The sequence below is a fragment of the Chiroxiphia lanceolata genome, chromosome 1 (genome assembly GCF_009829145.1).
Source record: "Chiroxiphia lanceolata isolate bChiLan1 chromosome 1, bChiLan1.pri, whole genome shotgun sequence".
In the NCBI taxonomy this organism is placed as follows: domain Eukaryota; kingdom Metazoa; phylum Chordata; class Aves; order Passeriformes; family Pipridae; genus Chiroxiphia; species Chiroxiphia lanceolata.
In genome coordinates this window covers 113,430,034-113,446,017 of record NC_045637.1, presented here as the reverse complement: position 1 = coordinate 113,446,017, position 15,984 = coordinate 113,430,034, and the positions used below count along the sequence as shown (strand labels likewise).

Below are 15,984 nucleotides of genomic sequence, written 5' to 3'. Positions count from 1 at the left end.
AACAAAAGCACTCGAGGAATGGTTTCCCTCCATAACTCCATATGGGATCAAACATGAAACAAGTCAGCTTACTCCAAGAAGTGGCTTCTCTGACCACATGAGAGCTGGGTGTTTTGAGAATTTGTTTTGGCTGGTTTTGTCTCTTTTTGTTTGTTTAAACTTTGTAAATCAAAGTTCTTTCATTCTGAAAGCATTTCCACCTCATTGTAGCAGAAAAAGAGCCATGGAATACATATTTGGCAGGAACATCTCCCCTGCTTGGAGAAAAACAGATACATGAAATGGGGAAAAACAACCCACACACCACGATATTCTGACTGTCACTGATCTAGGAAAGTATCTTCCAAGAACAGCCATTTGCTCCTAGTGAACGGCTGGCAACAGTTTGCTTGGGTCAGACAGGGGTTTCTGAAGATGAGTTTCTTTTCTTAGATAATTAGTATTTTTTATCATTTCCCATCATGCTGCTCAAAAACTTGTGCTATTTCATATGTGCATCTAAAACAACTTACTAGATTTAGAGCTGTGGAAGTCACCTTGGATTATTTCCCTTCACTTCCCCCCTCCTTAAGCAAGGGACTACAGAGATATCTGTTGAAGTATCTCTGCCACAGAAGCCAAATGGAAAAAACTGCCCATCTATATCCAAAATGAGAATCCACTAATACAGGTGCTAAATATTTCTTTACACATACCTTAGGAAAATTCATACAGGAAGTTTTGGAGTAAAATCATAAGCCACAACATAGGAGGAGATAACTGTTCTCAAAGGGAGGAATAAACCAAATTCTGGTCATTTCCTCAAGAACTGACAACTAAAACACAGTTATAACGAGGATATACTCATCCTGAGTACTTTGTCTGATTTCCATCCCAAAGTAAACCATATACAAGTCCACCTGAATTCTGCAAGAAGGTTAATACCGTATTCTCATATACTGAGGAACACCTGGAAAAAACAAACAAGACTTCCAAGACAGCATTCCATTTCAGTGAGTCTCATCTGCTGACAGTACATTGGGATAGCAGACAGTAATTTCAGCTTTTTTATTCTGGTCTTTGTTTTAACATGCAACACTTCCTCTTTCCAATCCATGCCCTAGCTAATGAAAAGTGTTTCCTTTTACATTTCCCCCCTGGATGGTATCAAAACAAATTTAAAATTCAAGCAATAAAGATATTGATGAAAATACTGTTTTCTCCTCTAGACAAGATGATATTAAATTTCATGCATTATATGGTACTTTAAGTTGAGATCATGATTTTTTTCTGTTGCTTATATTAGTAAAGTAATATTAAAATAGCATAAGACAGGACATCATCAAGGCTTTCCCTGATAATTTTAAAATTAAAATGGAAGGATACCCTGGGGACCAGTTACTTTAAAAATATATACTAAACGGCTTTCCTTTTTTTTTTTTTCCAAAACAGCTGTATTGAACATTGGTAAAGACAAAACAGCAGTTCTGACAGGAAACTGGTTCAATACATTATTCCTAGATTGATTAACTGTCAAGATTTATCTTTCATTTAGGAAAAAAATAAGTCAGTCTTACTATGCTAGCCAAACCCTCATAAATACTATATAAAAGTGATGTTTACATACATATACTGACAATAAATAACAAAGACAAATGAATAGCAACAGACAAAAAAGCACATTACTGAACAGCTGAGAGACATAAACACTTTCCATGTTTACACAGTGACTTGCACTAGATGTTTAGTCACAAGAATGCTTTCTAATGAAAAGCTCAACTATGGCTTTAACCAAAAATTCATTCAAAGTACACATGTTGTTTAATTTCCCTTTCAAAGTTTTGGTTGTTCAGTGTAAGGCAGAGCTGGGGAAGGAAAAGAGATGAACAGGTTTGGAAGACAGAAAGGGAACTTCAGTGCTTTTTCTCCTTCCCTATAGCATCTTCAGCTGCAGGATTTTGCTACCTCCATTGTCCAATGACTTCAGTGAGCCTGGCACTGGCTTCTTTTCTCTTAGATTTGAGCCAGTTCACCCTGCTATTTGTTGCTGATCAATGCACAAAGGGATCAGATACAGAACACAAAACTTCCTGAAGAAGGCTGAAGCAGAAAAGAAATGCACATTTAGATAATAACTGATACCTGTGACAAAGCTAGTGAGACAACTAGCTGGGTTTTGTGCAAGCACTTTGCTTTGCCTGCATAGCAAACACTGTCACCTCTCTATGCCTATAATGAACACAGTTTTCTGTTCCTGTACCCCACTTGGGAGAGTCCACACCACTGAGGGGTTTCATCAACTTAAGCTCCTTAGCGGTCCTGTTCTTTGCTGAATGGCATAGGCTGGCATTAAGAACAAGTTTCAGAAGTGATATCATATACAGAATAAAAATGCTAACCTTGAATTGTATTTACAAGGATGTTAATTAAGAGGCATGACTTCACTGTAAGAAACCGGTTGCCAAATGAGCAGCTGAGTAAGTCTGCCACACTAAGTTTTTTCAGCTAGGCAAGCAAATGGGAAACCAATTAAAATAAAGCTATAAGTAGTTTAACAACCTAAATTACTTCTATAACTACAAAAATTATGGTACTCTCTGAAGATAAATACAATTCAATCGCTTGCAGTATCCAAAGACTGAGATACGAAAATGAAACTTAACTCAAAAAATGGCTCAAGGTGATTTGTGTTGCAGTTTGTAAAAGTAAGTTTCATGTTAACACCTGCACTTTTAAATTAAGGTTCTCTTATTTGTTCTCTCAGTGTATAAAAGTTGTGGGTTTTTTCATTTTTGACAAGAGACCAAGACAGGAGCACTAGTAAAAATTGTCAGTAATCATGTACTACTTGAACTCACTTCACTGACTCCGAGGTATACGAAAAGTGAGGAAAGGACTGACAAGGAAGTGTTCCAGTGAAAGAAGAGCCTTTAGATCTAAGCCAAGCCTGAGTGTATAGTATGCCACTACAAGCTTAAGTGGCCAGCCACAGAACCCAGCTACTCCAGTCTTTACAAAGACATGCTGACCTAACCTATATCCAAGTCAATGTTGAAGTCTCCTACAAGGGGAAATGAAAGTGTACACATTATAATAATTTTAACTGTGGTGCTTCAGAACTTCTAGCAAAATCTCTCTAGTAGTTCTGTAGAAGATCTACCTTCCTATATCATAAAGAATTTTTAATTCTAAAAACAATGGAAAAGTACATAACTTCCATGTAACGATACGTAACAACATATGCAATCAAAGCATACAATTGCTCCCTGAAAATATTATTTCAAGGATAAGCCACTTGGAATGAAAGGCCCACATGCACCCCTTCAGGTTCAGGTGAACATTGCCTTAGAAGTTTTCCACTTGTCTTTGTACAGAGACAAAGAAGCTAGACTAACACAGCTGCTACTGTTTAGCATAATAGTTCAGATTCAGAGGTTCTTACTGAACTACTTTTTGACAAGATGCAAAGATGGGATAAACATTACCTTTGCTAGAAAGGCAATAACATGCAGATTAGGTCTTTTGTTTTGACAAATCACAATCGTCTAAAACTTGTGAAGTTTATCAGATATGTATGCATTTGCATGCACTGGGAAAATGCATACAAATGGGAAAAGCACCTCTCAGGAGCTGCTGGAAATTTGGAGTGGACAGCTCTCCAGCAGCATGCCAGCTATGCAGAGAAAGTCACCTCAAGATCCTCCAAGTCTCGCTTCCGCTAACAGCAAGTCTGCTTAGACTGCCCACTAAACCCCCTATGAACCATCCTACCAACAACCCTGCAGGATAATTCCAGTAAGGGAGCTATGCTTCAGCAACAGGAAGCTCAAGGGTCATATGTTAATTATCTAGTAAGAGGCTCAGAGCTCATGAAAAAATTAGTAATGCTAGAAGAGAGGAAGAGCTACAATGAAATAATATTGTCAATCTAAATATATGTTGTCTAGAATGGAGAAGGCAGATAGCACCCAAGAAAGGGCATGTTGTTACCTTTTTGGACACTGTCAACAGCCATCATTTATAACTGTAATCCAATTCCTAATTTGAATCTTATCAATGCTTTCATGATATTGGGGGAAGGGGGATTATTACATCCCCTCCCTCACTTATAATTGTATCAAGTACAAGAGGGGAAGAAGCAAGGAGAGCATTAAGTCTTCCCCATTACCATTTTACTATATACAAAAGCAGAATTAGAAGCACTGGGACCTCAGTGTTCCAGAATCCACTCCAGAACACTGTTTAAGCTTTCTACTACCAATGTCTTTGTTATACTAATTTTTGGTAAGTTCTTTTTCCACAAACTGTCCCTCCTTTCTTCCCAAAATACTTGGCCATCCATTTAAAAGCCTTTAACAGAAGTTGACACCAAATACATTGTTATGGGGCACCGCTGCAGCACTTGTAGCTGCTTCTACAGTAACTAGATAGGGGAAGTTATTTGCCATTTTTTCAGACTAGCGTTCAGTCTATTCAACTAATTTGTCTGTTGTATCATTATCTGCATGATAGTCTCCACAACTTACATGCACTTCAGTGGGAGAATCACAATTTTCATTTTCCCCTATAAATAACCACTCCCCTGAAGGGAGACAGTTCTCACAACTTTAGCTGGCTTGCTTGTCAGTCAGTCATCAGCTCAAGAAAATCTGGTTTCCAATTTGCTCATCTAGCCACAAAAGCTGTGTTTGGGACATTCAGCCGGCTCATTTGGCAACCAGTTTCTTACAGAGAAGCTATGCCTTTCTCAAGTAACATCCTTGTATGGATCAAGTATTCCTGAAATTTGAGTGACTTTGTCTAGCAGCCTGCAGACCCCCTTCACGCTCCAACTTCAATGTATTAAATCTCCAGTGCCTTTGGGCACACCATATATAGCGGTGGGGGCGGGGTGTGCTGCAGGGGGGTGGAATTTAACCCTTTACCAGCACTGTTTTTTAAGGGGAAAAAAAGGCAGCTTGGAGGCATGATGCTCCTTCTTTCCACTCTCTAACAAGTTTTTCCTCAAAGTAACAGACCCACTCTGCCTTACATATACACGCACTTACTAAAGCATTTTAGAACTATATAGTTGACCTCCAAACCACAGAAAGACACAGAAGCAGCAAGACCCCAGGAGCTCCCTGATCGCTATCTCTTACACCCCCCACCACCTGACATGGCATTATTCAAGGTTACAGAGAATCAGGAATAGTAACCTTGTCAGACGACTAGTACCGACTCGCTCCCTGGCGATTCACAAACCACACTACCAACACTCACACAGGACAGCAGCATTTCTCCAGTCTCTGATGCAGCACTAGGTTGGATTACTAAGCTTAAGGGCACAGCCTTCAAGCTTTACTTGCACCCAATATTTAAGGTTAGGTTCTTTTTATTATGGATTAAGTGACAGTGTGAATGGCGGAGTGATAAGAACCACTGAAGTGAAGGGGGAGGGAAAAGGGGAGGATTTGAAGTTTGATAGCTGACATTTTCCCATAAATAATAGTTTGCCTTTTGTTAACCAAGAGCAGCTGAACAAAAGGCTGTATAAAATTAGTCTTGTAGCATATGCCTGCCACTCTGGACAGCAAGTATATAGACATGCAGACTGAACCCACAAAACCCCAGACAACATGGGAGATGGGGAAGATACAGCAACAAGCTCCAACATTACCATTGAGAATCCCATTGAGATTTGATTCCTGTATTTCAGGTCCCTGCCAGCCTTTTAATCCAGCCAAACACAGCATTTGGTAGTTCTGTACATTTACAATACCTTAATTAGCAAAAAGGTAGATGGTAGTTTATAACATTGGCTATCCACAAAAATATATGGGATGGACATGTAATACAAGCAAAGAAAAGATAAAATTTAGCAAACTTGACAGGACACCTTTAAATATTTTGGTAATACGTGGAGACCAACTAACAGTAAAGGGAAAATGACGCCACACAAGCTCAGCTATTACTTTTAGCCCACTAAAGGACCCTTCTCCCCTCCCAGCACTGAGATTCAAAGGCAAGCAGTTGCTATTCTGACAACCCTGGAAAGCAGTGGTATGAAAGCAGCCTAGGTTTGCATGTGCGATCTTAGCAGAGATTATACTATAGTAACAAACAGGAGTAAAACACAGGAGGTTACAACAGCAGCCTCCGGTTGGATTAATCTATTTCAGGAGCGAGTATAAGAAATTTCACATGTTCGTTTGTTCAGTAGAGTTCATTTCCACTACAGCATTCAAGACATACTTCACAGTCCCCAGAATTTTAAGTATTCAACTCTGAAGAGTGACCTGCATCCATTGCCGGTCCAACAAGTTTAGAAATTGCCTCCCTGGTGGTGGGAGGTGACCCATTTTCTCCAACTCGGCACCAGTGCAGAGGCATATAGCACAAAGCATGCAGAACTATAAAACAATAAATATTCGAAATTCCCAGCTCAAGTCTTAGTCACTTCAAAAATATTTCAACTATATATGTAGCGAAACTGCTGACTAGATATCATCCTATCCAACAAATTCACCATCTGAGGTTTTAAAAATGCATGTCATACAAGAAAATGAAATAACAGTAATGGAGATCTTGTTTCTTAGAGCTGAACATAGAAGTATTAATTTATTCTTATTAATAAATGTCAGTATTGCACACACGGGTACCAAGTCTTACTCCTTTTCTCATTACACTATAAAGCTGGAGCATTCAAAGCTGGCCAATAGACTCTATAGCTGAAAAATTATTTTGTTGAGGATTGACAGAAAGAGAGGAAGAAAGAAGTAGCTTAGTGACAAAAGAACTTTAGGAAAGAAGTACTACTCCTGTCTTAGCCACATACGCTTTCTTTTCTTCAAGATGGGAGGGCAAAGGTGAAAGAGAGAAAAAGTTGTCCAAGGTGACACTGGCATAGTAAAAAAGTTTTTGAACTCAAGTTAGAAAACAGTTAACAGATAGTGTAGCTCCAATTCCTTAGCACATTTTTTATCTCTTCCCATGACTTTCAAAACTGATTTGGATGCACAAGCCTAATTTGTTAGGACCAAACCCATCTCACCCACACAGCCCTTCTTCAAGCACAGACAGGGAAAGCAGAAAACCCATGGAAGGAGCTGCAGCTGAGCCCATGAGAACAGCTAAAACAAGGACATATGCTTAACATATTTTAGGAACAGGGACATCCATTCATTACATTAACCAGTACTTGCATTGCCAAGCAGTAGTCCCATTCCCATCCAGTATTTCTACACTTTAATTAAGACTTAGAATTATAGGGTAAAAGCATTAGTAAAAATTATGTACTACATAATTATGATCCAAGATTATATACGTAACTGCTCTATTGAAATTGGATTACAGCTGAAGACAATAAACCCCTTCTGTGAAATCTTATCTGTGGCAACATTAGTCTTGCATTCAGCGCATTGTTCGTGCAGCTTAAGATCTGTGCTCTCAACACATCGTGATTCTTTGTCTGATGGAAAGACACCAACAACTTTGCAGGAAGGAAGGGAGTATGGGAGGAAAACTAGGAAGAGACAGGGTCAAGACAGTATTGAAAGAGGAATGATACCTCCTTAACTTCAAAACAGAGGAACTAGGTAGTTTTCCTCTAAGGAAGCATGGTCTAGCAAGCATGTTTACATGCGCTGAAGATTTAGCTGAAAGGAGAAACTGCTACACATGATGCAGAAGTTCATCACTAAATTGAGGCAAAAATTCAGCCAGACCTTCTCTCCCAGTTATGAGATACACCTCAAGACATTGGTTTTAACAGAACTGTAGTTAAAAAAACTAAATTATGGGTATAGTTGACTAGTTTCATGCCTATTTGTTGTATGCACATTTCCAGTCATATTTTCTCAAGAAAGTTACTATAACCTCAGAGGTCTATGCTGCAGTCTGCAAGCATTAACACTCTTACACATAGTAATACTCTTGGTTTTTCAGAGACATGCTCTAAGTAAAAACAGTCCACAATAGTTGCCTGAACAGCCATGGCATTTCTGCTTCTTTCAATTTTTATTCACTGAAAACTGTCTGAAATCATGTTTAATTAATGTCGTATAATATATCAGATTATCACCAGCAGCAAAACCTGACAACTTTGCTGTATTTACCCTAAAATTTAGTGTGTCTTTCAGCATTAGTCAAAGCAAAGCAGAGGAGGTTTTGATTCTGTCCAGTGTGGTATTAAAGCCAAAAGTTTTCATTCTCTTACTAAAGAGAATCAATTAAATAAAAAAAAAAAAGACTTCTGCATGCAGGGAAGAGCCAGGAGCTAAAGAGGTGACTCAGCTAAAAGGAAGGTAAGGCAGAGTAAACCAAGAGGTAACTGTTTAGCACCAAATACCTGAACATTATTGTTAAGTTAAAAAATAGTGTGAAATTAAAGACTATTAAAACCCCTTATCATTCTGAAGATGTTAACTCCACATTACGTAGATCACATATGAACAAAATAACTTACTCCCTTGCTTTTTTCACCAGGAAAAAAAATAAAAAGGAAAATACAAGCATCAGTAACTTAATCTGAAGCATTGTCTTCAGATGGGCACCTGTATGTGCATTTGCATTTGATATCAGAAGTAAAGACACAGCAAGTATGACAAATGACAGGTGCATCAGTACAAAGCAGAATACAGGGTTTCTCACATATACTAGAAGGATGAATTCCTCTAGTTCATGCACATTCTCCTCTAAGGCTGAAGCTGTAGCAGTCACAGCACCAGCAACACAGTGAAGTATTGCATATTAAGACCAGGATACACTCCTAAAATTTTTAATCATTTTGTTAGGAGGCAAACCCCGTAATCATTAGAAAATGGAATAGCAAAAGCCTGCATCACATTTATATAACATGTTGCAGTTTCATATAAGTAGCCCTTGAGCAAGAGACACAGAACTGGGAACACAGGCATATTCCCTTTGCATTAGCCAACTGTTTTGGTGAGACGTGGGTGACTGGCATTAAGAGCACCATGGAGTAAAGCTCAGCATTTGGCAGGGACTGTAAGACATTACACAAAAGCAACCATGTTTAACCTACCATTCCTGCCTAACTACACTATTCCTTTTTCTCGTACCAGTTTAGCTTGGGCCAGATTCCTCTGCAATTAAAATAAACTTATACCAACACTAGAAGACGGGAGAAAAGTTTTCTGGTTTGTCATGTTAAGTGAGTTAAATTGGCTCAGAGAAGCATCTCCTGAGTGCACACAGCCAAGCTTGTGAGAGGAGGAACTGAGATCCCCTATTCTCTGAGTAGCCACGAGATGTTAGACAGCTTGCTCCCTCCTATTGTGAAACCAGAGCTTTACCCCACATTAGAGCAGCTTAGACATAAATTTAATCAGCAAATTTCTCCAAGGTACCAGATAAGTAGCTTTCCATTCAGCTGACAGTTATGCATTTGAATGCCTTCCCCCATACCTGCACATTCCTCTGAAAGTTGCATCTTTTACAGTGAGTAGGACAATAAGAAGGAATGCATTTCATTTGTAACCTAAAAAGACAAAGAATTCAAGAATATATGCAAATCCAGAATTCAATAAAGCAATCTAATTTAACAAGTCTTGTCTACATGCATTGACAGCCCTATGAACCACTGACATGCACTGATCTGGTAATAAACTTAGGAGTTTGTGAATTAATCTGATCGGTTAAGATCCTGACCTAAGACAGAACTGATGCAAGCAAAAGGAAGGAACAGAGTGGTTCAGAGCAAGCAGAAAAAGACCTTACAAATCCTTTCTTGCAGTGAAGGGAGCCATGGTGCTACAGGGTTATGCCTCTGTAGAGCAATACGAGAAGCAGAGGGTCACACACCATTAGGTTGACTGAATTTGGCAACTCCACGCTTTCCCTACAAAGTGTTAGAAGTCTGCTATTGAAGTGTTTTGACCATCCACCACTTATCACCAAATGATGCTAAAGCACACAGCAGCTGAGCCTTGGCATAATGCAGGCATTACTTAATCTGCAACTTGTCGTGTTTTCCACTTTCTGCAAACTCACTTGGATCCAGGTAGTTTATCTACACAACCCAAGTGCCCTACAGTTGTTTCAACGTTTTCTGAGATTATGGTTTAGTTTGCAGCCTATTGATATTTCTAAGAAAAGAAAAACAGGTGCTCTTTCAGTCTGAGAGATGAAACAATCAAGCACGTTCTGCATTTTTGACTTATCAGTTAGCATATTTTATTTAAATACGAGTATGACTACAGTAAAATCTTTTTCGAGATTAAAGCCCTATTCTAGTTGGGTTTATTACAGTAACATCTAGTTACTACTATAGCATTGACAGTTATGTCCACACAACAAACGCGGCCAGACAAAAGAAAAATCTCGGAGTTGCAACATTGTTACTTTTGTAGAATGCTTTGAAACAGAGCTGAAGCATTTCCCCTGCTGCCGTGGTAGGATTTTACCTCCGACAGTGAAGTTTAAAGTCGTGAGCAACCAGACTAGGTTTCAATAGCAGCTCTATGACAAAAAATTGGCTTTTGCTTCCCTCCTCCCACCTCCCCACAGCAATAGTTTAATCACTTACTTTCATGCATCGTTGTAGTATTTGCAGGCACTGCCACTCTGAAAGCAGTGTTCAGGGTTCCACTTTCTTTAATGTTTGCCACTACTGTAACAGTCAATATTCTCTGTTTTAGAGACTGTATGCGCTCAGAACACGAGGCAACAGCTCAACTGAGACCAGAACCAACTCGACTAAAAAGAGACTGCTCCAGACATCCCAGTTAAGATATGAAATCTGCATTTCTCGGCATTCAAAGGATGACCAACTATCCTGATCTTGTCTGGCAAATGTGGATATGTAGTCTTGTTCTGAGACTTGGAACACCCAGTAAGTAACCACCCACAGCGTTATTTCCCTTCTCACTTGACAGCATCACAAAATAGGAGTGGAATAAGGAAAAATGATGGGGAATGGACAGTGACTCCCAGGTGGAGAGGTGGAAAGACCAGAGACGAACAGGACCAAAGGTAACAAATCAGTAGTGGTGTTAGGACAGGAATATCATGTTCTAGGCAAGAACATAAGGGAGCCAGTAACTTTTGTTGATAAAAACCTCAGGGACAGGGTCAAACTCCTTATAACTCATCTCAAACAGGGTGAGGAGGATATATCCTGAGGAAGGAGAAACTGCATCCAAGAAAACTACTCTTTCAGCAGCTCACATATGAGATCTGCCTGTGCTCAAATTTTATCTGCATGACATTGGTCTGAGGGAATATCCTGCTCACCAGCTTTTCTCACTTACACATGGAGCAGAGACAGAGTTTCTAACTACTAATATTAAGCTTTCAGGCTACCATTCCTGTCTTGCATTTTAGGTTTGTTTTTACACTATTAGCCAAACAAAGTACTTAAGTGATGCACTAAGTACTCTTCTGGAAGGCTGCCTTTCTATTATCGTTGCTTTTATGAGGCTATAAATAGCATTCTTAGAATTAAACAAGCAATAACCCTCGCAGCTTTGCAGCCACCCTTTCTCAAAAAAAGTTGTTCACATCACCCATATTTTTAGCCGAAGTGAGAAAGATTACAGTGTAAACTGTTCCCTACAGTCAGTCTCTCCCAAACAATTTCCCCTTGAGTGAATAATAAGTACTTGCAAATACTCATCAGGTACACCTGCATTAAGGAACCACCAAAACCCACTAATCAAGAACAATAGTAGATCATTAATTTGCAGAATAAAAGCTTTTCTCAACAGGAGCTGAAGGTTTGAAAATGCTTACTTGTTTTAACACAATTTCTAGGTCTACAGGACACAAGAACACCCAAAACCAATTCTATGAGCCATGCAATCTTTTCAAAGCACACTGTTGAAAATAAAATTAGGTATGTAAAATAAATTAAGCTTCTTTAGAAGTTACTTCTAGAAAAGCTGTAGGGTTTAAGCAAGGCTAGAATATCTTTGTTCCCTTTGCAATTCTAAGATTTTAAGTCCACAAAATACCTTGGAGCTCCTGTCCCAAGTACTCTTCACTAAGTAATGGAGAATACATCATTTTAAAAGACGGATATTTTATGCTATGGCCAAAAGCCATCAATTATTTCATTTTACACACTTCAACGAGAACTTTCATACTACTGAGAACACAAAAACTACAAGCTTTTCAGCCTGTACCACAAGTCCAAAGTTATACTCCGAACTGAATGCAAAAAGCTAGCTTTTTTACTGTCTTAAGAACATCATGCCTCATTTTATTCTGGTTTTCAATATTACGTGTGTGCTCTAGGAAGCCCACTAGCAGGAAGGTACTTTGATACCACAAAAAGCTGTAAGCAGCCCAACTACAATACCATTGCTGGGATGGATTTTTTTTTTTTAAAACTTCACTGTCCATCAAGTACACCTCACATTGTCTAAATGTCCTTTTAAGGTTTTTCTTTTTCCACAAAATTCGTACTTAGTCCTCTGACACTACCAACTTTAAGAAACAAAAAATGCTCTTCCAGACCTTCCTAGAAAAATTATTTCTGAGGTACAGCAATATTCGAGAAGACAGAAAAAGTGTCCCTGCAAACTGAAGACAAAGGCATCGCCAAATTTCCTAGGCTAAACACCTTCATCTATCAGTTAAGCAAGCATCCCACAGGAAACTCTTGTACTACCCCTGTCCTCAGGCAGATTTTCCCCTGAAGCCCCTTGTTGTGCTGTCCGATTTCATACTGGGAGGGAACTACATCCAACACTGAATTTACTGGAAAATTCCAGCAAAATCCCCCGCGTTGACCCCCAGAGCAGAAGGGGGAAGACAGCAGATCGCCATTTTCCAGCCTCAAATGAAAAATCAAGTTTCAAACCATCACAGCAAGAAACTGTCCCAATGAAACTTAAGACATTTTCAATACATTTTGAAGAAGCCGCTGTCTCTTTTAAGCTCTATGAAACAATAGTCAGGGTCACCAGAAACAAAATTTAAAACGCTTTGGTTTTGCAAGTTAAGACCACATTAAGCAAGTTTCCGTTTTTGTATCAGTAGATGTAGCTAGTATTCACAAGGGTGAGTACCTCTACTAACTTTTGGACTACTTTTTATTTATTTATAAATAAATAAGCAAAAAGGAGTCCTTTCCTCGATACAGTTATCTTCCTTTCCTATTTATTCGTTTTTTCTTTCTCCGATGGGTTACACGCCGAACACAGTTGTACAAAATAGACTCCACTTCGCATTAGAAGCGTTAGGAGCTCGGGGGGGAGGGGAGGCGCCTCTAAACTTCTCTCTCTTGCATCTCCACGGCCCCGCCACCCCTCGGTACGCGCCCGACAAGCTCCCTCTGAGGGGCAGCGCCCGCAGCAGCCCGATGCCCCCTCCGCAAACCGCGCACAGGCAGCCCGGAGCTCCGGCGACCGCCTCCGGGTACAGCGTCTCTCGCATCTCGCAGAGAGCCCCCCCCGGCTCACCTTCACCGCCTCCTCCTCCTCCCGGGCGGCGGTGCGGAGCGACGCCCGGTGGGAGCAGGGCGCGACCAGGACGCGACCAGGACGCCGCACGCCCTCCCCCGGTGTTCCAGCGGCTCCCGCCCCCCGCACACGCCGCTGGCGGGGCGGCCTTGCCCCCAACCCTGAGCCCATCTCCGTCTCCCAAGCCCTGCGGCAGGAGCCCAGCGCCTCCGCGGGCTCCGGGAGCTGTGCGGCCGGTCCCCACCGCCGCCCGCCCCCCGGGAGGCAGCGATGCGGGCGGGGGCCCTCTGGCGCCGGCCAGGGGCGGGAGCGCGGCCGCCCCCTCCGTCCTTTCCTCCCTCCCTCCCTCCCGCGCCGCGCACCGGCTCACCTCGTCGTCGTGGTGCTGGCAGTAGCTAGCCCGGTCGGGGAAGACGGAGAGGATGTTGTATGGCGAGGCAGGGTAGGGTGGGCTGAGGGCGAGTGGCGCGGCGGGGCCGGCGGCTGCGGGGCCGGCGGCGAAGCGCTCGATGAAGTGGTCCTTGGTGAGGCGGACGCGCTGGTGCGCCCGCACGCAGTTGTCGCACAGGTGCTCCTGGCAGTCGAGGCAGCGGGAGCTGGCGGCGTTGCCCTCATCGCAGGAGCTGCAGCGGGGCTCGCCCTGCCGGCTGTGGGGCCGCCGCAGCAGGAGCGCCGCCGAGCCACCGCCCGAGGAGGAGGAGGACGAAGACGTCGAGGAGGGCGCGGCCGAGGCGGCGGCGGCGGCGGGCGAGGAGCCGGCGGCGCGGGGTGGCCCCGGCGGCGGGCGGCCGTGGTGCCGGTTGTTGCCGCCGCCGCCACCGCCCCCCCCAGCGCCGGAGCCCCCGGCCGGGCCGGCCCCGGCGGCGCGGCCGTTCTTCTGCTCGTCGGCGGCCGCGGCCACCACGACGACGTCCAGCAGGTTGCTGAGAAGGAAGTTGGAGGAGGGCAGCGCGTCCATGCCCGAGGGCTCCGAGATCACCACCTTCTGGTCGCAAATGGGGCAGCGCAGCTTGAGCGCGTCCCCCGCGCCGGGGTGCCGCTGCGCCTCCAGGCACTGGCGGCAGAAGGCGTGCAGGCAGGGCAGGACGTGGAGCCGCCGCGGCGGGCCTCCGCAGGAGGAGCCGCCGCCGCCCCCGGAGGAGCTGGAGGTCTGCGAGGAGGACGAGGAGGTGGAGGAGTTGGAGGAGAGGGGAGCCGGCGACCCGCACATCTCCTTGCACAGCGGGCAGATCTGGAAGTCAGACTCGGGAAACGAAGCCATTTGCGACAAGCCTGACTCCCCGATGGGGGGCAAAAACGTGTCTCTCCTCACTCACAAAAAAAAAAAAAAAAAAAAAAAAAAAAAAAAAAAAAAGGCAGCGTGGGCGGAAAAAAACAGAGGCGCGGGGAGAAGGTAGTTCTGCAAGCAGCTTACGAGCAAGCTGGCATCGATCAGTCGTTTTGCCAAGTGGGATCGATTGGCCGTTTTTGCAAATACGGTGTCATCGATTCGGCGGTCTGCAGGGAGCTGGGTCCTCGCCTCGTACCTCGCTGCTGCCGGGCTGGCTGCTGCGGGGGTGGGGGGGGGCGGGGGTATTTTTGGTATCAAGGTGTAGCTGTCCCGTTCTCCCTCAGAAAATGGATCCTCTCTTCCCTCACACGTACTTAACCCCCGATCCCCCGTTGCATTAGACAAATTGTATCGATTCCCGGATCGGTCAATACCTCACACAGTCTTCTCATCTCCCCCTCGGGTCAGCAGTTTGACAACGTGGTTTGGTTACTTGTCTTCTTCCTAAACGGAAAGTGCATGGGCGCCGACCACCCGATCCCCGCCGCATCCAGCGGGGACCGGACCTCTGTCCGCCGGGGTTCGGCTCCGGTTCCCACGGCCGCAGAACCGGGTCAGGGCGGCAGTGCAAGTCCCTCTCGGCCGGGCGGGGAGGAGGCGGATGGGGGGCAGCAAGGGCTTAACTCAAGTTTCGCTCTTTCTTCTTGGGGCGTTGGGTTTTTTCCTCTTTTCCTTTAAACCTGTGCTTGTCGGGGGGGAAGGGGAAATTTCGTTTCAGTTCCCCCCTCCACTTTTGCAATCCAGAGCAGCTCTAGGAGAGAGAGAGGCACTGAAACACAGTGGCCAGGCAGACTTCTCCGGCTCCAGTCCTCCCCCGCCGACGCCTGCTCCACCACCGCATGACTGGGGGGTGGGGATGGAGGGCGGCGTTGATGCCCACCCCACCGGCAGAGACTCACGCTGGCGGGACGTGGAGGAGAAGGAGGAGATGGGAAGAAAAGGGCTCCGAGGGCGGCCAAGAAGAGCAGTCCCCTCTGAGTCTCGGCTCTTACCGGACGCCTTCCTTTACGCGGGGCTCCCCTCAGAGGGCAGCGCCGAGCCCGCAGCCTCCCCACCACACGCGGTGCCCGGCGGCTCGGGCGGCTCTCCCGGCCGGTCAGTGCCGCGGGCTCGGCGCGGCTCGCACAGGCTGCGGCGGCCGCGGCCGGGCAGAGGAGCAGCGGCAGGTCCCCGCCGGCCGCCCTGAATTATTCATGGGGGGTGTATTATATTCGCTCGCACAAATTGGAGCCGCTGTGCAATGCTATCCGAGAGCGCTACGCTCGCCCC

General features: G+C 44.2%; 1 protein-coding gene across 1 annotated transcript in view; it reads right to left on the bottom strand.

Annotated features, from left to right (window-relative positions):
- Window positions 1–14,646, bottom strand: part of TRIM71 (tripartite motif containing 71) — a 54,531-nt gene extending 39,885 nt beyond the window's left edge. Inside the window, exon 1 of the mRNA XM_032698624.1 lies at window positions 13,756–14,646. Coding sequence (XP_032554515.1) covers window positions 13,756–14,646 — 891 coding nt within the window. The remainder of the gene's footprint in view (window positions 1–13,755) is intronic.
- Window positions 14,647–15,984: the final 1,338 nt, after the last annotated feature.